This window comes from Sinocyclocheilus grahami, unplaced genomic scaffold, assembly GCF_001515645.1.
Source record: "Sinocyclocheilus grahami isolate Dianchi unplaced genomic scaffold, SAMN03320097.WGS_v1.1 scaffold284.1, whole genome shotgun sequence".
Taxonomy (NCBI): Eukaryota; Metazoa; Chordata; class Actinopteri; order Cypriniformes; family Cyprinidae; genus Sinocyclocheilus; species Sinocyclocheilus grahami.
Window position 1 is genome coordinate 986,717 of NW_015505463.1, and position 23,765 is coordinate 1,010,481.

The window sequence follows — 23,765 nt, forward strand, 5'->3', positions numbered from 1 at the left end:
TTTTTTAAACACCGAACTTCAAACTCATCAATGCCAAATTGTTCATTCTTGAAGTAAACTTGTGTCCGTTTGGTGATTAAATAAACTGTTTTAGACCGCTGCTCGAGTTGAATGCGATGCGTCCGGAGTGTGTGGGATACCAGTGAGTTCTCCTAGACTCAGCGCTGCGCTTTTATTTTGATTAGATAATCATCAAGTGTTCAAGAATAGAAGCAGTTAAAGTGTGAGAGTATACATATGTATATAATTTTAATGCTATAGCCTTTGTGTATATATTTAAAGATGTGCATCTTTAAGCATGACAGTTGAAATTAAATGGTAACACTTTAAAATAAGAGTCCATTTGTAGCATTAAGATTAATGAAAGCTGTGTAAGTATTGTTCTTTGTTAGAGCGTGTTAATTTCAACATTTACCATTACTTTTTTTTTTTTTACTACTACTACTAGTATGGTTAAGTACTGTTTTTGTCAATAAAGCACTATTTTAGTTTTTGTTCAGTATCAATTTTAAAACTATCGGTTAATTAATCGGTATCGGCCAGTGTGGTCCAACCTAGCTATTGGTATCGGCAAAATCCACTATCGGTCGACCTCTAGTAATTACTACATTTTGTGTCAAACCATGTTCATATTTACTGCAAAAAGTACTGCGCCGTTACTTTAATTCAGCTCTTGTAGCGCAGCAAAAATAGACTCGGTGTGGAAACGATCTCTGCACTGCTGCAGACGCAGAGCTTGAGAAACGCACTGCCGGACATCAACCATGTGCAGTGTCCACGCTTTATTAATCTGTTAACATGAGCGCGGAAAAAATATGCACCACATTCGCACTGCAAACGGAGTAATGTGAACCTGGCGTTATGTGTGTGTGCTGCGAGTGTGCATGAGCGCACGGTCTCCAGGACAGCGTGCGAGCACTGAATGGTTAAACACTGGCAAGAATGAAAAAGTAATGCAATTTATAAACTTTAGTGACGATGTGACACTGCCTGATTGTGCAAGTGACAATTCCTGTGTCAACTGTGCAGCTCGTTTATAGTGCAGACGGGATGTGTGGTTATTTGAAGACATTTGCATATTTTGAGAGAGAAATAGAGAGCGCGCACGGTGATTCATTCATGCCGTTTGTGAAATTACGTCTCACACAAGGTTTTCAAATTACTTGATAAGTTAATGAAGAAATATGAAGGAGTACCTCTTTTCAAATTACTTGATAAGTTAATGAAGAAATATGAAGGAGTACCTCACCTTCAGCATTATAATTATTTCACCCGCGCCGGACAGAGCCTGAGACCGTGGCTGCTGCATGTCGTGCCAAACCTTCTCACGGCAGCGTCATCAGCTTGACATCGTTTTTTTGAGTTTGGCCTTTTTAGAGACCGCCGATCAATCATCCCAAAGCCATTATCGGCCGATAGTGATCGGTAGCCGATCAATCGGAGCATCCCTAATATACCGCTGCTTCAATCTCTTTTTTCTTGACAAGTATTGCGTTTATTTAGACGCAGAATGTCTTTACGACCACATAAAACGGGAAACTTTTCAGACTTGCACTCCAACTTCACCTCAGCACCAGGCAATAGTTAAACGAGCGCAAAATAAAAAGTACAGGTGACGAGGAGCTTCAGTAGAACAACAGTGAACTGCGGTCAGATGAGATGTTTTTAGGACACATGTCAGTAAAAATTTATTTTTCTGTCAGTCGTTATACTGTGCTTGTAGCACGCTCTTCAATTGCACACACAAATGCAGCAGCGTGCACTGTATATAATTACATATTAAAGCGCAAATGAAACTACAAGCATGCACTGTCATAGTTATGTCGTCAGTTAAGTCATGAAGTTACCAAATAGGTGCTTAAAGCTGCCTTAAAACTGTGCATGTACGTAATTATGTACGTAAAAACTGTCCTGGTCTGGAGCACTGTCTCCCTTATCGAACACACCCGATTCAACTCGTCAGCTCATTAGTAGAGGCTTTAAGACCTGAAGTAAATCAGATGTTTGTTAATCAAAGCACAAAAAAACAAAAAACAGGAAATCAATAACTTTTGTAGCTTTAAGGATTCATCGATATTTAATTTATGGCGCTTTTCCATTGCATGGTACTTTTTTTAGTACCACCTCGGTTGGGGTTCCAAGTGAACCGTACCATTACCAAAACGTGACGTGTAAACTCTGCTGATCACGGATTGCCCGGAGAGAATCGTCACTACCTGTGCCACTGAACTTGCGAAACCACTAGATTGAAAGGGGTCCTATTATGCTTTTTCACTTTTTCAACTTTAGTTAGTCTGTAATGTTGCCGTTTGAGCATAAAAAAGATCTGCAATGTTACAAAGCTCAAAGTCCAATTCAAAAGGAGATATTTTATTTAACAGAAATCACTTTTCAAAAACTACAACGAACAACTCGTTTGGACTACAACGCATATTTTCCGGGATTTGTGATATCACAAAGATCGACGAATGGGACGAGACCTGGTTGAGCTGCACTAGAGAAGGCAACGAGTGTTATCATCATTATGTCGGAGACACGCTAGCTTTCCCAAGGCAGACGAACTTAGAGTGGTTACAATCATCTGGGTTTAAATTGTGCTCAAATGGATTTGATTTTGACAATATTTACACTGAAGCTCGCAGGCGGCTGTCGTAAGGGGCGCGACATTTGTAATAATGTAAAATATGTGAAAAATAATGTGTTTTTCGAACAACCTAGTATGAGAGCCTGTTCTAGTACATCCCCCAAAACAAAATCAAGACTTTGTAAAAGAGCATAATAGGACCTTAAATCAGCACAGCCAGCGAAGGATCGAATGCAACTGTTTTGAACGAGCGCACCTTTTTTTAACAACCAAAAAGTTTTGTCTGTTGCGGAAGAACAGACGTTCCTCTCATTGATAGCAGAGGAGCGGATCCAGCAAGAGCTTGTTGGGGCGACGCGGAACGAAAAAGTTTTTTTTAGGAGTCGTGGTAGAGGCGGCGGCGTAGCTATAACGGCATGTGAATAATCCCACCCACTCTAAAGTGGTACTGAACTGCAGTGGAAACGCAAACCGTGCCGAGTCGAACCACGCAGTGGAAAAGCACCATTAGAATTTAGTGTTTGATAACTTTATTAAATTTCTGTATATTTCCTACTTGCTGAAGGGCACATGTGAAGTTTGTTTTAATTTCACTTAAATTAGTTGTTGTTGTTTTTTTTAAAAAAAGTCTAATAAATGTTAAAATTGATAGCGGTCAATTATACTGTAATGTTGTTGAATGACTATAGTCAATGGTTAAATATTAGAAAAAAAAGATTTATATATATATATCTTTTTTTTTAATATATACATATGCCATAAACTCAGGTTTAACTTGGCGGCCTCTAATCTGCATCATTCCACCACCACCTGCACTATTGTTTTTGTTACAAATTTTGCTCTTGGCTGATATGTCTCTTGGTTAATCTGGTTTGCTGTTGACAGGGAGAAGCCCATAAGGAGTAACCAGGGAAGGTGAATAGAGTAAGCCACCATTGTCAGTCTGTTATATATTGCACCAAGGTGTTCAGCAGACAACCAAATCAATCCAACCTTAGAGTGAGAGCCAATGGGGCAACACACAAATGAGTTACATATTGTGCTGACTTCAGATCAGTGAAGTCTCAAGCTCCAAATCCACAGACAAAGAGACAGATGATGTCTTACCCAAGAACAGGTCAAAAAGACACATGAGGTAATACACTCACTTGATGTCTCATGTAGTGTTGCATGTACATATGGCCACTGCGAAGGACTTTCAGGCAAAAGGGACAAAGCAGGTCTTTAGTGTTTTCATGAACTGTGCGGAAATGGTTATCCACATCAGAGAAGAAGGAGGACCTATAGTTGCAAACCTTCAAGAGAGCAAAAACAAAATGAGAACCAAGTATTTGAAATACAAATTACATAGAGCAACGTTGACATTTTACCTGACAGGCATAGGGCATCTCTCCAGGTTTGTGATTGTCCCTCATATGCTCCAGAAGCACTTGCTCAGTCTCAAAAGCCAATTCACATATTTTACAGTTGGCTGGGGAAAGAAAAGATAACAATATACTTATAATACATCTAAACCATCAACTTATTCCCCTCTGGTGAAATATTCTCATTCAAATTATGACATCACTGACTATTTTTACATAACCTCAAATCCTGCAGGAATGTTTGTACTTTAGTTTGAAAATCATTATAATGATGTGATGTGCACTAAGGTGATTTTGGTCAGAAAAACAGCATCGGGCAGAAGTATCTTCCTTTTTTTTCTTTTACATTTACATTACATTTAGTGTGAAATCAATGCTTTATGTATTATACCATTCCCATTCAACCACAGTGAATGTTATTTTGTAGCAGAAGTATTAGCTAAATACATCGTGTTGTCCACTTTGTGGCATAAGGCCTGTTCACACGAAGGATGATAACTATAAAAGTTTTAACAATCATTCGAATACTGTGAGAATAGCCACATTACAATCATAATAATGACACAGAGGAATGATACTGTTGGAATCAACTTCTGAAACCATTTTTTCCCAGCTGATTAAACAATAAAAACACTGACAGCCAAACAGAATCCATCTGACTTTAAAAAGCTTGATAATTCAAAGCGGAAGATGATAAAACTGCAGCATGCACTTATAACAAACAGAACGTTGATGTGGACACCAATATAGTTGTTGTTCTTGGTGTGAACAGGCCTTTATTCTGGCCAAGAACCACTTACTTCAAAAAGAAAAGACCCTGTGACTGAAATGTTGTGACTTACTGCTGGACTCAAAGGGACTGTGAGCGCTCTCTATGTGACACTGCAGTTGAAAGGGAGTTGAATACTGCCGGTAACAATGTTGACATGTAGTGTGACTCTCCCAGCTCTCACTGTTCTGCTTCTCCAACTCCAGGTGATGTTTCACGTGGTTCATGAACCTGAGTGAGAGGGAAAAGAACAGAGGGATGAGGAGGAGCAATGGATGGCATTACTACAACTAGCAGATTAGATACTACTAGATTTTCAGCTGTAGTCTTCATTTACATAGTCGTTGAAGGATCAGAGAGATGAGGCGGCACAAAGGATGGCATTACTACAACTAGCTGATTTTCTGCTGTAGTCTTCATTTACTTAATCGTTGAAGGACCAGAGGGCCACATCTCTCGCCAGGTGGCCGTTAACAGCCCCAGCGACCAACTCGCAGCGGCTAAATTATTGACCGACAACTTCTGACACATTCAAAATTATCACTCACAGTGGGGCAGACTCCAAAATGTTACTCAGCAAATGTAAAGCCAGACATCACAAATGCGGTTTGTTATGGATGGTGATCGTGTAAGGGATCTCTCATAAAATGACTAATAAATTACGAAAATAATGTTCTTAGTGAAGCTTCAACAGGCGCAGAAAGGATCGATAAACAATCGCATACACTCACAGAGTGAAATCACTCGATGAAACTCAATGAACATAAACCCATTGTTTATATTCGTGCAGTGCTCATGCACCTATTTTGGCAAGTTTCATGTGACAGGTAATCGGTGAGAAATGTCAGGGTCATTAAGTCTGTCACCTCTTATCTATTCTTAATCTGTGTGTGTGTGTGTGTGTGTGTGCGCAGAGATTTCTGCAAAAACAGTCATTAGGTGTGTCAACTCACAACCAAAATCAAGTTGTTCCAAGTCAGCTTGTGCTAAGAGTGAGAAGGCATTGGGTACACCTGCAACATGTGACATTAATGACACACTTTAAGGTAAACTCCCTGCTCTAAAAACAGCTGCCATCTTGGGAGAACTCAGTCTGACACAAGCGGGGCCGCCATTGACAACAATGTGACAACTAAACAGGAAAGCCTTTGATGTGCGAGGAAGTGAATGTCAAACAGATGTACAACATTCAAACAGGTAAACCACTACAAAGTGTCTGCTCTCTCAGGAGTGGCGTTCCCTTTTGCTTTTCAAAAGGCACCTAAAAATAAGATGCATAACATCCTCTGAGAATCATGCTGTTTCAGATGTTGCAACCGAAGTTCACATCCCATTTTTGAAATAGGTCATACTCCAGCTTTGTTTATAGATTACGCTGGATTTTCAAGATACAAATGAGCAGTACATGAACTATCAACTCACGATAAACCGTAATTCATCAAATACGTCTGAAGGGAAGGGAAAAATGCCGAAGTTAAAGTAGCTAATGTTGAGCATCCTTTAGGAATACAAAACTCATGCACCGTTAAAAATAATTAGCCAAATTACAAACATACACCATTAAAAGTCACCTATGACCAGGGCAAGGCCTATGCGTGTATACTCAAGAAGCATTTGAGCTCCCAAAGGTTTCCAGGAGATAAATTAGCAAATATTCTACTTAAAGTTCATGATCTAACTGTGCATAATAGCCATTATAATACCAGCAATTATACTGCGCTTCTTCTTTGTTTAATGATGTGATGCGCAGACTGCCTCTGTTCTCTCTACCTCACCTGCCATTGGTGCCCTGACGTTGAGCGGCCAATTTTTCAGTCAGCATGTTCTGCAACCTCATCTCCCCTAATAGGGATTTTTATGGGGCTGAACTGTGACCCCCGCCGCCAGAACTCGGTGTGCTCTGCAAACGCACCTCCCCATTAAAAGGAGCTTACTGAGGCTTTTCTCACGCCGTGGCTGAGTAAAGTTATTTAATCACAGGAACAGTTCTTATAGCAGCCAAACTACCCTCCATTATTCATCTGGGGCCCCTAAAGGGAGCGGGGGTCTGATAATGTCATCCATCTGAGGGGGAATCCAGTGATGGGGTCTCTCTTTCTCTAACTATTGCTCTCTCCATCTCAGGGCTCCTGTAGCTAATGGCGCTCATGAGCAATGTTCCCTCTAAGTCGCATATGTGATGTTGCTCCCGCACAGACCAAAACAATTATACAAAAAAAAGCAGACTTAAATGACTGGGATTGTTTGAATCGGTATCATTCATGGCAAACTAAATTGCAGCTACTCTGACTAAGGTCTATAGAGCTATAACCACCTATGCACCTGACTTAGGCATTGACTGATTAAAGATGGTACTTCAACAAATGTGTAACCTGATATCTTTTTTTATTTACGTAACTCCAAAAATAAACACTCAAACAAATACCTGATATTGTTCTTGAGCATTTTTAAACAGCTGTTGCACTTGAACGTGGTGTTGGACTTGAATTTGGGAATCAGAGATGGATCCCCTTCACATTTCCCATAGTAGAAGTCTGAAACCAGCATGATGAGTTTGCCTTTGTCAGGCTCATTGACTTTCGGTGCATTGGCTTGTTTGTCAGGCTTTGATGTTGACGGGAACACAGAGTCCAACAATTCAGGGCAGCACAGCTAAAGAAGAGGAGAAAAGCGTCATAACATCTCAATACTGCTTTTCAGCTGAGGAATCAATAAAGTATATCTGTCTCTACATCAGGAGGTGGCAATCTTTTTAAAATGAAGTGCCATTTTGAATTTTCCTAGTTAATCAGCCAATCATCGGGGGCTCAAACTTGCATGCCTGATGTGAGAACAAACCTAAATATTCTGCTTACCAAATCTGATGTGCGTTGATCAGTTTATGTGAATAAATGCCTAAATGAAATCGTAAGTGATCATTCAGCGATCACTCTTTAGAAGACCTGGATTAAACTGCTAAATTCATATGGATTATTTTATGTCTTTATGAAATTTTGATTGCATTCATTCGATGAAGGGAAAAATGAAGAGAGAATATTTTAAAAAGATCTTAATTTATGGTCCAAAGATGTATGCAAGTATTATGAGTTTAGAAAGACATGAGGCTGAGTAATTGATTATAGAATTTTTATTTTTGGGTAAATTATAAATTTTTAAGAAAATGTTTCTTATTCTTTGTTTTAAAACATTGCACAAGATAACATCTCATTTATGCAATGAATCATTCTGAGAGCAAATAGTAACAAAACAAAACAAAAAAAAGCAGACCAAACACCAAACTACATAACCAGTGTGTGCATGAGTGGCATTGCAGTTTACTTGGTTCAGTTGCAGTGTTTGGCTTCCCAAACAGCTCATAACTTAAAACAGGCTGCGGGACAGTGAAGATGATGACACACTACAGATGTCATAAACGGCTATGTTAATATTGAGATGTAATGCTGCATGACTGAACGCAATAAAGCTGTTGCTAACACAGGAAACAAAAAACAAAAGTAAAACATACCAACCTTCATATGATTTTTTAAAGGCTGAAAGCAAAACACATTCTGACACCTGGGACACTTCTTTGTGAAGGGAAAATAATTTTCCCCTGCTGTCAAAGGTGGTAAAAAAGATTAAAAGATGAACAGAGATTGTTGCTTCTGGAAATTCTGCAATACATATTGGACAAAAACATACCCCATGTCAAGCTTACCTCCTTTGGACCCACTGTTGCTTGTGTCACTTATCATTGTGCCATTATCTGTGGATCATAAAAAGAAGCATCCAATAAAGTTTCTATCTTCAAAGAAAAACAATCTTTTTAAAAAGTTTTGTCAAACACATTTCAGAAAAGCCAGAGCAGCCTTGGAATTTTCAAAGTGTTACGATACCTTTTTGAAATTGATTTTTTTTTTTTTTAACTGTAGCTTTGTATATGGACAACAAATAAATCCCATTTTGTTGTCATGGTTAATTGCAGTTGCTCAATCATCCAAAAATTATGGTGGGTGGTTGGCAATCATAATCTGGTAGGATGGTGGGTGGGTGGTAATTGCAAACCTTGGTTATAACCCTTTCCCTTCAGTAAGTAACACACTAACCTAGAAAAAAGGTCTACTGGTAAAGTAATGGATACATTGATATAGCTTATCAATCGGCACAGACACAGGCTTACCTCTGCTATTCATAGTTTGCAGGGATAAGGTTTTCTGTTTTGCTAGTGTTGCTGGGACAATGCCTGTTGTGTTCTGAGATCCTGAAGTAGTTTGGGACTGAGGAGGAAGGTAAGCTGGGGCTTGTACATTGGACAAGGTCACCACATTGTCCTGGATATGCTGCACTTGTGGCCTGTGAATGACCCCCTGCTTTGGTGTGGCAATGACTTGTGGCACTATCTGCCGACCTGCTGCTTGAGAAACAAACACAAAGTAATGAAGCAAACACATACCAATTCAACTCATTAGCATACACTACAATTCATATTTTAAAGAAATTAACACTTTTATTCAGGGATTCTCAGCTCTGGCCCTCGAGGTCCACTTTCCTGCAGAGTTTAGCTCCAACCTAGGGCTGGGCGATGTGGCCAAAAAAATGATCACGATAACATTGTTCATGTCAGTCGATATTGATAATTATCACAATAAATTTCAAATCTTTTATTTCTTTCAGGTTTAAAGGCAGATTTTTTTGACTCCTACGTAATAGTTGTAGAAACCAAACGGTTGACTGTGGTTTTAAACTACTCTTTATGGTCAGAACATGACAAACACTTCACGCTTTCAAACGTTCTTTGATTGATATTAATGACTGGCGGCAGCAACTGCTGTCAGTGCACGGGTCCAATACACTCTTGCTTTATTTCTCAACTCTTTACGTTCACTTAAGACATAACCGATTGTATTTATGGGATATTTTGATATAATTCTGTTTTTTATTTGTCCATTCAAATGTGTGAGAATGCGAGAAAGAGAGCTCAGTCCAGTGTTCGCGTATATAAGAGGTGGCTTTTGTGCGTGCGCTTTGTGTGTGTGCGCAGCACAGAAAACAGCGTGCGAGTGCAGAAGTGAGTTCCATTTCGTCTTCTTGCAGTTGAATCTTTTGAAAATCACAATAGCCTAAATGCGCATACAGGAATTGAGAAGCAGAATCGAAATGTAATTTTATAACAAGTCATTCGATTCCTGACCTTACGCATCTGATTCCAAAATTGGAATAGCTTTTCGATTCCCAACCCTCCTACTAAATTATTTCATTCTTGCATGCAAAAAGACCTGTATGGTGACTATGTAAAATATTTTTTGCAACTTACTAGGTTTATCATTTGTCATTTTTTCCCCGATAATGTCGATAATCGTCTGTTACCTGACTGTTGACATCGACATTGCGATACTTACGAGACATCGTCGATATACGATAATATCGTCATATCGCCCAGCCCTACTCTGCAGGAAAGTGGATCTCGAGGGCCAGAGTTAAGAACATCTGCTTTTATTCAACAAGGATGCAATAAATAGATCAAAAGTGACCATAAAGCATTTATAATTTTACAAAAAAATTATATTTAAAACAAATGCGGCTCTTTTGAACTTTTAATTCATCAAACAAATCGTGAAAAAAATGTATCACGGTTTCCACATAATATTAAGCAGCATTGTTTGGAACAATGATGATAATAAGAAGAAATGTTTCTGGAGCACCAATTCCGCATATTAGAATCATTTCTGAAGACACTGAAGACTGGAGAAATGACTGCTGAAAATTCAGCTTTGCCATCACAAAAATAAGTTACATTTTAAAATAAAAACAATCAATAAAAAAGTTATTTTAAATTGCAATAATATTACTGTTTTTACTGTAATTTCTATCAAATAAATTAAGCCTTGTTGAGCATGAAACGTCTTTCAAAAAACATTTGACAATCTTACCAACCCCAAACTTTTGAATGAAAGTGTCTGCAAGATAGCTAGTCTGCAAAAACAAAATGACTAAGGCCCCGTCCACACGGAGACGTGGTTAGCTGAATATGCATACATTTTGTATTGTATAGGCGTTTCGTCCACACGGATCTGGCGTTTTGGGAGAGTGAAACAGATATTTTTTGAAACCGGGACCGGGAGTGGATAAATCTGAAAACGCCGCCCTTGCGTTTTCGTGTGGACAGTGAATCCATATATAAGTAAGTGTATTTACTTGTCTCATTAGTGTTTAGTGCAGTTGTCATTGCTAGGAAACGCTTGTTTTGTTTACTGTGTGGAGACGTGCTGATATCGCGTTTGGTCTCGTTCGGTATCGCGTATCTTTTTATTTCTCCTCTTTCCTATTACTTGTTTCGCTTCTGTTTCAGTTTTTATAACCATGTGTGTTTGGCAGTGTTATTTTTTAGGATTACTGATAAACTACTATCATTTGATTTGTATTATTTGTATATTTGTTATATAAATTATGTCTGAATTTATTATGTCTGTATAGGTCTTTTATTAAGTTTTATTTAATTTGAGTTATTTTAATACTTCAACAAACTAAATGGAAATGAAATAATATATATATTGAATTTATAAATGTGTGTGTATGTATGTATATATATATATATGTGTGTGTGTGTATGTGTGTACAAACAACATGTACGTTGTTTTTTTTTGGTGTTTGGCTTGGTGTTGTTAAAAAATTTTATATACATTTTTTAAATTTAAATTTAGTGTTATGTTAGAATCATTATTATACTCATACCTTTTGTTCTTTAATATTTTGAATTGTTTTTAGCTTTATTTTTTGTTTTTCATTTAAATGTTAATTTTTTAAATATTGTTGTATGCATGTGTCATTTTTATTTAATTTCTTTATTTTTAAAATGTGTATAAGTAGTATTTATAAAGTTTTAGCTTTTAGTTTTGGATCTGTTTTTAGTTGTTTTAATACTACAATTGATTGCTTCTGTTGTCCTCATTTGTAAGTTGCTTTGAATAAATGCGTCTAATAAATGACTAAATAAATAAATAAATATATTTTCTGCTAGTCTGGCATGTATACTACATCGCTTTTTGTCTGTTTCGTGTGGACACAGAGACTAGGGGAAAAAAAAGATCGGATAGCTCTGGTTTCATGTGTACGTAGCCTAAATGTGATAGTGCACCAAAAACAAAAAACTACACAGACACAGAATTTATACCTGGCACAACTGTGACAGTGGTTCCTGGTGGATACTGTGACCCCAGAGAGCTGTTGAACGAGGTGTTGCTGTTGAGATTCTGTGGTGATACCACAATGTAACCCTGGTGAAATGATAAAGAAAAAAAAATAAAGATTCAGTACCCTGAGCAAATTCAGCTTATGAATACACACATTAATGAATATAAATTCATGCATGTTTATTACTAATGTAAAATTTAACCCATAGTGGGAAGAAGCCTGTGGCTACTATGGGCAGAAAGCAACTCTATCATTGTACTTAGCATTTGTTCAGCACAAATCACAGATTTATCTGAAAGTTGAAAAAGAAGTGAAGTTACCTGATTGTTAATAATGATGGGTTGAGGGGCCGTTTGAGGTCCTAGAGTTGTGTTGAGAGGGATGAGGATGGGATTTCCTCCTGACGGGGCAGAGCCTCTGACCATGATTGTAGGACCTGTAGCCACCCTAGCGGGGTTCGGCGGAGCTTGCAGAGTCTTTTGTGAAGATGCCAACATCGAGGGTTTTTGAACCGGGACATTCCGCTGGTTCTGTTGGTTAACAGCACCTGAAGATCACAAGAACAAGAAACAATGAGCAACAAGACCAGAACAGAAGTGACAGTGTGCCAACAAGAGAGTCAAACCTTGTCTCGTGTTGGTCGCAGGCTTGGAGCTACAGATTTCACCGACAAATATTGGTTCATCATCATCGTCATCATCAAGATCTATCAGATTGATTTCTGGTATTGCCTTCTGCCACGGCTCCAACTCCTCCTCCTCACACTCCATAAACAGCTCAGACATCTTAAAGAGGAAACAAAAAACAAATCAGTGCAGTGCTACGTGGTTAATGAAATTATACCAACAGCCCACAGATTATATCATAACCTGGGTGTAGGCATACCAGCACAGCTACACCTCAATAAAAGCTAGCTAATGCTTGAGACTCCAGCAAAACTAAGGTGGCATATATATCACTGAAATGCCACAAAACAAGGTATGTGTTAGAACCAAATTATCTTTGCTTCCCACAGGAAAAGATATACATGTAGACATGCTACTGTTAAGTTTAAAAGCCCAACTATAGTAATGTAAAACCTGTGATCCACCTCTAGCAGCCACGAGACTGTTACTGCGGACACAGACCGGCTAATATGCTAATTCAGAGTCCCAACATTTACACCCCAGCCATTACTTCAAAATGCAGTCAAGAATAAAGGGCAGAACTGCTAAGAAATCAGAGACGTTCATACATCGACATAGATCTCGCACATTATTCAGAAATCTGTTAGCAGACAGGTCGGCTGTCTGGAAGCTAACATGCTAAAAAGCCAGAAAAATAGCATGCGCCTGCAGAGAGAAACGGCAAATCACACAAGAAATGTTCATTGGCTTCGATATGATAACATATAGGCAAACATTTCGGATTAAAAAAAAAAAGCGAAACACGGCCTTACCTTTTAAAATCTCGGATTATTTACAAACAACGTCAGTGTTGATTCAGACACACTCACGGCGGCATGAAGCGCGGAGGCTCATGGGAAATCAGAGCGGCTATTGTTGGGACTGAAGAACCTCACGTCTCTCACAGAACCAAGACTTTTTCCCCCCCAACACTTTGAAAAGCCTCCGTTTATGACAACATTAAAAATACAGAACATAAAGCAAAGCACAAAGAAGAAAATAAAGTAATTATAACCAATACATGAATGAGTCAGACAATAAAAACTAGGTCAAAACGCCGTCCACGTATACATTACAGAACATGATCCTCAGTGGAGTTTTAGATTTTAAGACTTGCATCTTGATACTTTATACTAAAACTTGATACTAAAATTGACAAATATTTTAAGTAACCTAAAATAAAAACAACAAATAACATTAGAATAACATCAGAAATGTATGAGTAATAGTTTGAAGTAATTCAATGACGATAAAACAGAACCCCAGTAATAGTATTTAGTTAATTTAGAGTTAGAGATTTTAATTTGACAAGCAGCAACTTTGACAGTTTTGTCTCGCTTCTGTTTGTTTTGACCAACAGGTGGCAGTAGGGGTATTGTGATGGGTTAGGAGTGCATGCCATTTATAAATAATCAATGTCATCATCACCAGCAGATCATACATCTCGTTCTTTCATTCAGAAAGTTTGGAGGGAAGGGAGTTTTTAGAGGTTTTTTTTGGATGGCTTATGTTGTACATCTGTAAGCTGTTTTGGCTTTGTGATGTTAAACTGTGCAGCCCTTTGTTCTGTACAGGCAATTAGTTTTCAATGTGCTTTTCTCTGTCTCTTGAATGATAAATATCTGTGATATCTGTGAACTTGATTAAAATTGGTCAATGTTTGAACAGACATAATGACGTAATATATGTAATATCCCAGTTCTCTGTTTTTTATGAAGTACTTCTATAGTAGTACTGAATATCACTATTTTTGATATCACTGAATGTAAAAATTATGTAAGCATTATAATTTTTTATGCAAGTAAAGAATGTGACAATATTTACATGTGTCAAATACAGCACAAATAAACACACACACACACACACACACACACACACACACACGTCTGGTCAGCTATCCTTGTGGGGACTCTTCAGGCATAATGGTTTTTATACTGTACAAACTGTATATTCTATTGCCCTACACCTAAACCTACCCCTCACAGGGAACTTTCTGCATTGTTAGATTTTCAAAAAACTTCATTCTCTATGATTTATAAGCTTTTGTACCCGTGGGGACCACAATTTAGGTCCCCACCGTGACATGAGTCCCCATGAGTCTGTGTGTATTCAGGTTTAAGACCCCACAGAATAGAAAACAGGTACACACACACACACACACACACACACACACACACACACTCACACATATATATATATATATATCAGCGCATTGTAATTAATATATACAGCATACTCTCATAATTAAATATAAAGATCAGCTCGTTATGAGTGAATGAGCTATTTGTTGCCAGTAAGTTGCTTTTAATTTTATGGCAAACTTTCTAGTGTAGTGTAGTTGAGTACTAACGACAACCCAGAGAGACTGTTTTACATTCAATTGCAAAAGTACTCAGATTTAATCTGCCTAGTCACACATGTAAATAATAATATTAAATGGTTTGGGTCCTTTTAAAACAAGCTAAATAACTATTCTTACTTGAAGGTTATTTATTGCATTCCTTCTCTGCAAAAATATGTTTTTATACATTTACGATTGAAGAATTGAAGAATTACGCTTGTAAAAAAAAGTTTGCAAATGTATTTATCTATATGAAAATTCAGATTTATTAGAAAATATTATAAGTCTCCCAAGTCCAAAAGTTAATAATAGCAACAACAATACCAATATTATTGCAAACAATTATATATTTTTTTATTTTATCAAATTTTATTATTTTTCATAATTCATCACATCACATAAACGTATATGCTTATACTACATTATGCACTATTATTTATTTCTAAGATTGTCATGTTGTTGCACTGTAACCTATTCTTGATGTTCCATTGGTTGCATTGGCACATGAAGAATTCCAATTCTCAGGATGAAGGAAAGAAGAAATGTGTGGTTATCTAAGGGTTGAAAGGAGAAATAGCATTATCCGTATGTTTACATGGTTTTGGTAGAGTGTGCACTAATTCAGAAGGTCTCCTAAGCATTTCTGCTGCTTCACTTTTTCCAGCAGAACACATAATGCAGCTAAATTATGTATCCCATACTTTAAAAATGCACAATTTCTCCCACTACTAATAATACACATATCCAACGAAGGCCACATTTACGTGAACGGAGTTGGGAGGTAAACCAAACTGATTTTAGGAGGTGCTCCAGTGGTCCTTTACTCCACTAGCAAGGTTGTGTGTCATGCTTTATGATTCGCCACACGTGATATTCATCCGCACCGCTGAAGAACAGTCAAGTCTACGCGCTGGCGGAAGGACACAGTTTTAGACCTCATCGCTGTGCTTCGGTTATCGCCAAGCAGAAATGTCTGCCTAAGGGAAACCCGCAAGTTACATAGTGGACATTTGCAATATACATTCGCAAGAGATACCGATTTCATTATCTTTCCGACGCGAGACAAGGAACCCCACGCCGTCACTGGCACACCCGATCGCCCTAGTTGGATTTTTGACAGCAAAAAAGGTAAAATATTGCAGAGAGCTTGTGAGAGGTGTCGGACTGTTTGAAAGAAGTTGGGATAGAAGAAAAGACGGGAGCGAAAGCGGTCGGCATTCGCTTTAACATTTGAGTTTGACATCTCACTGTTCATTCTCCACGTCAAAACGTGGGTTATGTCAGTGCTAATGGTCGGTTTTCGCGTAACGTTAATCGTTTCATGGTCGCGCCACTTATGAATAGGTTAACTGGCAATTAGCGAGCAGCAGCAGCAGCAGCAGCAGCAGCGTTGTTTGGAAGTGTCCATTCTCCTGTAATACAACAACAAAAGTGTGTAGCGGCTGATGTTTTGACAGCGCATGTGAGTTCATTGTAAGCTCGTGGCTTCTGATACATCGAAAAATCAAACACATGCAGCTGAAAAATGATGCTGCGGGTCCATGTGCGTGACACCATCGAGCACAGGGTCTTTCTCAACATGTCCACCTTTGGTCATCCCCCAAAAAACCCTATTAGGCCTGCTCTCTGACATTATAATAACACCTATTCCCACGGTGTCACCTCATGTCATGCGATTGTTATTGTTTACAGAAAGAAATTCCGTAACCTTGTCTGAAACTGTCAATAATACGAGGCTGGGGGTCTTGTGTCTCTCTCTTAGGAGCTTTTTTTTGTATTACTATTTAATGGAGAGCACATAGTTTTTGATCAAGGACAACCAGGTCCTTCGATTGCCCTTGTTTTGTATCAGGCTTTTGGAAAAGCGCAAAGTTAGTTCTGCTGAAGACTGGAGATGGGGATGTGTAGCTGCATGTCAAGCTGCGGATGCTCGCCGATGTCATTTGCATAAGCTCTGCTGGCTAGCTTGAAGCTTCAGCGCACACCAGGCTCTCAGATTGAGGGGAATGATGCTTGTGTTTTGTAGATTTAGAAAAGGATCGGAAGGATGAACCCTCAGCAGCGGATTGCCGCTATCGGGACGGATAAGGAGCTGAGTGATCTGCTGGATTTCAGCGCGGTAAGACATTAATCAATGATTTTACTACTTCACTACTCTCTTCCAGCTGTTGTCTTTGGGTCAGTCACTCACTTGTGAGATATGCATTATTAGAGTTTAAGTATTACTTTTTTATGTTGTGAATATTTGTTTATTTGTCTCCCGATTACATGGAAATCAACACACAAACATTTATATGCACACTTTTTTTTGTACAGATATTTTAGAATATGTAATATATAAAACATGCACTTATTTTTTATTATTATTATGTTTTTGCACATACATTTTTTTTATTGATTAAACATGAGACACTGTCTGTGTAATGTTAGTACCACACTATTTCAGAAAATGTTTGCACGTCTTCCCATAGATGTTTTCTCCACCTGCAAACAGTGGGAAAAACAGGCCGACCACTCTTGGAAGCAGCCAGTTCAACGCAACAGGTAGGACGTCCTGTGGAAATCCTTTAATGAAAGATTGTCTTCCTCGCACACTGTCCAGTCACCTCCTCTCGATTCTCAGTGCAGTTTTGTTGCTGTTGATTATAGTAAAGAATTCCTTCCCAAGGTGTTTTTGATTTTGGTTTATCTTGATTAATAAGGAGCAGGTAGAGAAGTGTTCAGCAATGCAAGTAATCTTAGAAATCAGATACATCCACTGTTTTAATTACACTGAAATGAAAGGCACCACTTTTGCCAACTTGTCATGGCTGGTATTTTTTAATTTATTTTTTTATTCTTTACATGGATACATACTTTACATACATGCATCATTGCTTTTCATGGACTTCACATTAAAGTCATAGAAGTGACCTAGATCAGGTTAAATATCTGGGGCTGGATTCACAAAAATCTTCTTAAGAAATAAGTTAAGGTTCAGCAGCAACAAGTCTGTGTTGGCTTTAGCAGCTTCTACAGGTAAAGATAACTTAAAGCACTCCTTTTGATGTGTCCTTTTTAGGCAATGTTTGAAAAATGTAGTTTTTAAATTACATCTAAAAAATATCAAAATATTTAATACATTATTTAATTATTATACCATTAATAATTAACTTAATTTGTAGTTAACTAGTTAAGTATTTAAATAATTAACCCTATTAGGCTGTTGGTGTCTGGGCTTATTTATTTATTTACATATTTTTAAATGACATGAGACTTTGTGACTTCCTGCACTTGCTGTACTTCATAGTCATTTTATAATCCAAAAGCAAGACGTGAAAAAAAAACTAGGGAGTGGACATGGGAGCTGAGCTAATGGGTGATCCTCTGCTGCCATCTACTGGATATAATGGAAATCTCATGTCATTTTCATCTTAAAGGGTTACTCCACCCCAAAATAATCACTTACCCCCATGTCGTTCCAAACCAGTAAAAGCTTTGTTCGTCTTCGGAACACAATTTAAGATATTTTGGATGAAAACCGGGAGGCTTGTGACTGTCCCATTGACTGCCAAGTAAATTACACTGTCAAGGTCCAGAAAAGTATGAAAGACATTGTCAAAATAGTCCATCTGCCATCAGTGGTTCAATCTGAATTTCATGAAGCGACGAGAATACTTTTTGTATGCAAAGAAAACAAAAATAACAATGACAAATTGTTGAATAAAGTCGTTATTTTTGTTTTCTTCGCGTACGAAAAGTATTCTCGTCACTTCATAACGTTACGGTTGAACCACTGATGGCAGATGGACTATTTTGATGATGTCTTTCATACTTTTCTGGGCCTTGACAGTGTAATTTACTTGGCAGTCAATGGGACAGTCACAAGCCTCCCGGTTTTCATCCAAAATATCTTAAATTGTGTTCCGAAGACGAATGAAGCTTTTACGGGTTTGGAACGACACGGGGGTAAGTGATTAATGACACAATTTTCATTTTGGGGTGGAGTAACCCTTTAAGTCTTTGTTTTCCACCAGGAGACCATTTTTTTCATGTCTTCTTTTGGATGAGACGTTAAACCGAGACCCTGACTCTCTGTGGCCATTAAAAATCCCATGGCACTTCTCGTAAAGAGTAGGGGTGTAACCCCGGTGTCCTGGCCAATTGCCCCCCTGGCCTTTGTCAATCATGGCCTCCTAATAATCCCCAACCACTTGATTGGCTCTATGACTCTCTCTTCTCTCCACCTGTAGCTGGTAAGCACACTGGCGCCGTTGTCCTGTGGCTGCCGTCGCATCATCCAAAGTGAACATTTAAAGTGAATTTTAGCAGAGTTTTTCACCCATGATGAGTTTGCATCCCTGAACAATGAATAGAAACACAAAATGGGGCACTTGAATTTTGTATTTTATTTTTTAAATGGAAATCAACATGGTACTCCAAATGATGTTGATTAAGCATCACTTGTATTGAACCTGCCATATTACCTTAAAATATCCATAATGGTAATCGGCATGTGTTTTAGGAGGTTTTGATAGTGGAAATGTGCACTAAGGGTTTGGTCATGTTTCTCGCTAATCTGTCAGACCTTTGTAAAGAGCAGCTCTTCTGTTGAAATGCTGTGATATGCCCTCTGTTTCATCCACAGCTCAGCGAGGTCTGATAACAAAATTCTCTTTTGTTGTCTCCAACACTGTTATTTCTCATGTCATAGCCACTGTGTTATACAGGCATGAGGTATTGTGCAAAGATAAATATCCTTTGCTTTTTCTAGAAAAAAGCTGTTGAAACAAACCCACCAAGAAGCATTTAAAACAATGGTGGAATAGTGCCATCAGAGAATATTTCTGCAAATGCAACTCTTCCTCTGTTAGACCCCACCCAGTGCCTCTTCATGTGAGGCAACAGTTCAATTAATTGCAGGTCAAGTTCATAAATTGTATGGAATGGTCACACATGCAAATGCATACACTTTCATTCACAAGTTTGGGATCAGGAAGTTTTTTTTAAATACTTTTATTCAGTAAGGATGCAAATTAAATGGATCAAAAGTGACAGTAATAACATTTAAACCGTTACAAATGATTTTCTGAATGGATAATATGTAGCCAAGCCCTTTATGATCACTGAAAAGCTGTCACTCATTTCAGTTTATCGCACTCTTAAAAAATGCCGTTCTAGTAAATTAATCTCTCTACGCTGCACAATGAATCTCTTATTTACATTGCGTCCTACACTTTGTTCATTATAATGAGAGGATTCGCAAGCTTGCAGAACTCAGGACCGAACAGAACTCTGACCTTTTGAGTGGTGAGTGGATCTGACAATCATCTCTGATTGGCCATTGCATTCAAGAAATCAACAGATATTTCTGTGATTGGCTACAGTGTTCAACGCTGCAAAGACACGTTGTACATGGAAACCTTTGATGCTCTCCAGAGCAAAAACACATATACTAGTCTGCCGTGAGGCGGCTGCCGCTTACTTTTGTTTTGTTGTTTAGTTTATTTTACTATTAAAGTTATGTTTGCCAGTTCCCACTTCCTTCTTCCCTGAGTCTTGAGCATTTGTTACATACATACATTTTCCTTAACCCCTTAACTGTCACCGTCCCACCTGTGGGACATTTGGCGCTCTTTTTTGTTGTTGTCTGTTTTCTCTATAAAATCTTTTAGCAATCATCATAAATCATATATCATTTGAAAGCTTAGAAGACCAAGATTCATCCTGCGAAAACCATTTCGAATTCAGAAATGGTACTTTAAAATCTTTTGGCGGTCTCCTCCCCCTTAGTGGGCAGTGTCACGTGTCATATTACAAAATTAATTACGGTCTTTTAGAATCAAAACTTTTTATAATCTTGACAAAAAACATATCATTGGAAAGGTCTGAGTCTCAGGATTCCATATTTGGTTATTATTTTATAGAAGTAATATTGACAGAGAAATCTAGACATTTGTGACAGAAAAATGCATTTAAAAAAATTCAATGGAGTTTGGATGGCACCCGGTGGCTGTTTGTGGTATAACGCCCTAAATAAAATCTCACAGGAACCTCCATTTTTTTCATATCAACTTCAAATTTGGAATATAACTTATTTAGACATAAGGCTATAATTTTATACCAATTTTAGAGTAAAACCTGATATGTAAAATATTTATTATATATAAAATAAAATAAAATTAATATAGTGCATTTTCTTTACAGTAAATTTAAACTACTATAACTTTTTGATACTTTGCGATAGTTTGCTGACACACACATACACACACACACACACACACACATATATATATATATATAAAATCTGTGGGAAAATATATTATTTTCAAAATAGTCTTTAAAAAGCCTCAGTGAGTTTTAATGAAGGACCCCTTCTCTTTGGCATGAGGCTGTTTATTTTTGGCTAACCTGCTGCTTGCTCTGTGAACCATTGGGCCACGTTGCTCATGTGATGCCGTCAAAGCAGTGGCTTTCTCTGGCAGGCTGGAAAATTCTGGGAGGGTTTTTGGACATGTCATGTATGTGTCTCAGGTCACCTCATGGCTTGGTTATGGAAGATCATGCTGTTTCCATAGCGATCAAGGCCCTTTGAAGGCAGGTTACTTGGCACGGCATGTGCATCTTTTCCAGCGTTTCAGCAAATCTCCCCCAACAGCGCATTTGTTGGCATTTTTGGTGATTGATTTGGATTTTAGAGGTAAAAAACAACAACTTTGATGTGAGTTCAAAGAATGGAAATTAAACTAGGGCATGTTTAGATTATGGTTATTCTTTGTGTGATGAATAAATAAGTGTCTTGTGGAGGACAGCTGTATTTGAAACAAAGAAGAGATGTTGTAAACTTTCACATCTGCTCTGGAGCAGTCTGCTGGATGTCTCAGGTGTGTCATTGGAAAATAGTGACAACAGGAAAATAATACACATGATTTCTAGAAGTAGGTTTGTTTTGTGCTTTGTGACAAGTAGGCTGAACAATGAGATTTTTATTAACATTTTTAAGTAGCGGTTAAACGGATCGTAGTTGATCCGTGATCCGTACGGACCAAGCCCCACGGTTCGGCACGCATGTGATCCACGGATTAATTGCAATATTTAACCATAATAGAGTATATGTTTATCATTTGTTCGTATTTACACAAGAAAGCGAATTTTAAACAATTCCAGAGAGAAAAGGCGAAAGGAAACTCGATTTGTTACTCACGCTGTTCTTTACGCGCACAGCCGCACACGCATTTCAGACGGCACGAGAACACTGAACTGAATCCTCTTCTGAATCCTCTGAACAGACACATACAATTATGACAAAATACCCATCGCGACAATCATTCAGGTAAACGCAGACAGTTATGTCTCAAGTGAATGAAAACAGCTGAGAAAGAAATCGGATGTGATGTGTATCCTTATATCGTATCCGTGCTGTCATTATTGATCATCAAACAACAAAAGAGCTGTGATAAAAATCTATATTTAATTTATACAGTGAACACTATGCAGTGTTATTTTCCCTAATTATTAAATTTCTGTATTTGAATACTACCAACCTTATTTAATTTGTAACATATTCTGTTGTATTTATCTATGCTTGTAATTTGTGTATTTGCTGATCCGAAAAATGATCCGATCCGTGGGTCAGAAACCGTAATGTGATCCGAACCGTGAGATTTGTGATCCGTTGAACCACTATTTTTAAGTGCCCACAAGCTTTCCTGTTTATCCATAAACAATAGTAAGTTCTGTAAAAAAAAAAAATCCTCAGTTTTTTTAACTAACCTTAAATGCCTGGAAAACCAGCCCTAAGTCATTTAGGTCATTTGATTTGCCAAGGCTGTTTGCATATTTTTGCATTTCTTCCTTTTAATTTATTAAAATCCTCTGTTGTGGGTGTACTGGACCCCAGCAGCCTCCAATTCGCTTTTAAAATTAGACCTCAAACTGAAGCATTGGCAGAGTATCATTCTGAATAACACCATGTACGTCACACTCACACTTGGAAAGGTTCTCATATACCTTTGTGAAAGACATGTCTTTAATTTTAAATTAAATAACTATAGAGCATTTCTTACGGACTTTCGTTTGATATTAAATATGACAAGACAGGTGGAGGGAGAGGGAGAGGGAAAGAGAGAGCAAGAGAGCGAGAGAGAGGAGGTAATGGGATTGGATCATTGTCGTGCGTAGTGTTGTCACCAAACCAATAGTTCAGTAGTTGGTTCCAGTACCAGTCAAATTAGCTGGTTCTCTTTACCAATTTTGGAACTATTGAACATTTGAAAATAAAAATATATTATCTGGTAACAATTCTGTAACCATATTAATATTAATGTTCTTGTTTTTATTGTATAAATAATGCCTATGAATAAAATCTTGGAAATTCTATATTTTCTTTGTATAATAAAAAAGAAAATGAACAATTTGAATAAATGAGTTAGTTATTAATAACTCTATGTAAATAATACATTAAAACAGCATTGCTTTAAAAAAGTCAAGTGAAGAGTAAAGAAACAAACAAGTTGCATTTCTGTTACTCTGCATTTACACTTCAAGATGTAATGTAGTTTTATTTGACACTTCACATTACTATGGTTTTTACTTTGTCAATCATTGCGATTTTTTTAAAAATTCAATCTGACATTTTAATTAAATTTCAATTTAAACTGTGAATAGACTATTAACAAAGCTAGTAAAGACCGCTCCCTTTATAATCACTAAAGCTGTCAATCACCTTCGTTCAGCGTGAGCTCACTAATTGAGTTTTGCACTCCTCTGAAACTCCTGTTATAATCAATGAAGCTTTCTACACTGCATAATCAACATTTTATTTATGTTGTATTTATACTTTGTTGCCGTTATAATGAGGGAATAATAATACTCACGTCAGTGAGCTCACGTT

The 23,765-nt window shown here is 37.7% G+C and overlaps 2 protein-coding genes across 3 annotated transcripts in view; one reads left to right on the forward strand and one right to left on the reverse strand.

The window, feature by feature from the left end:
* Positions 1-13,421, reverse strand: part of LOC107600466 (zinc finger protein 280C-like) — a 24,494-nt gene extending 11,073 nt beyond the window's left edge. Inside the window, exons 1-11 of one of the 2 annotated variants that reach the window (XM_016292374.1) lie at positions 13,326-13,421; positions 12,513-12,672; positions 12,208-12,434; positions 11,868-11,970; positions 8,877-9,107; positions 8,415-8,462; positions 8,227-8,312; positions 7,143-7,369; positions 4,791-4,948; positions 3,955-4,055; positions 3,733-3,879 (exon numbers count right to left, since the gene is read on the reverse strand). In XM_016292374.1, the coding sequence (XP_016147860.1) occupies positions 3,733-3,879; positions 3,955-4,055; positions 4,791-4,948; positions 7,143-7,369; positions 8,227-8,312; positions 8,415-8,462; positions 8,877-9,107; positions 11,868-11,970; positions 12,208-12,434; positions 12,513-12,672 (1,488 nt within the window). In that variant the 5' untranslated portion in view covers positions 13,326-13,421. Of the gene's footprint in view, positions 1-3,732; positions 3,880-3,954; positions 4,056-4,790; positions 4,949-7,142; positions 7,370-8,226; positions 8,313-8,414; positions 8,463-8,876; positions 9,111-11,867; positions 11,971-12,207; positions 12,435-12,512; positions 12,673-13,325 lie in introns of both variants that reach the window. The other variant, XM_016292373.1, reaches the window with a different exon arrangement.
* Positions 13,422-15,784: 2,363 nt separating this feature from the next.
* Positions 15,785-23,765, forward strand: part of LOC107600476 (transcription factor 12-like) — a 135,223-nt gene continuing 127,242 nt past the window's right edge. The window contains exons 1-3 of the mRNA XM_016292383.1: positions 15,785-16,021; positions 16,920-17,012; positions 17,365-17,437. Of these exons, the coding sequence (XP_016147869.1) occupies positions 16,941-17,012; positions 17,365-17,437 (145 nt within the window). The 5' untranslated portion in view covers positions 15,785-16,021; positions 16,920-16,940. The remainder of the gene's footprint in view (positions 16,022-16,919; positions 17,013-17,364; positions 17,438-23,765) is intronic.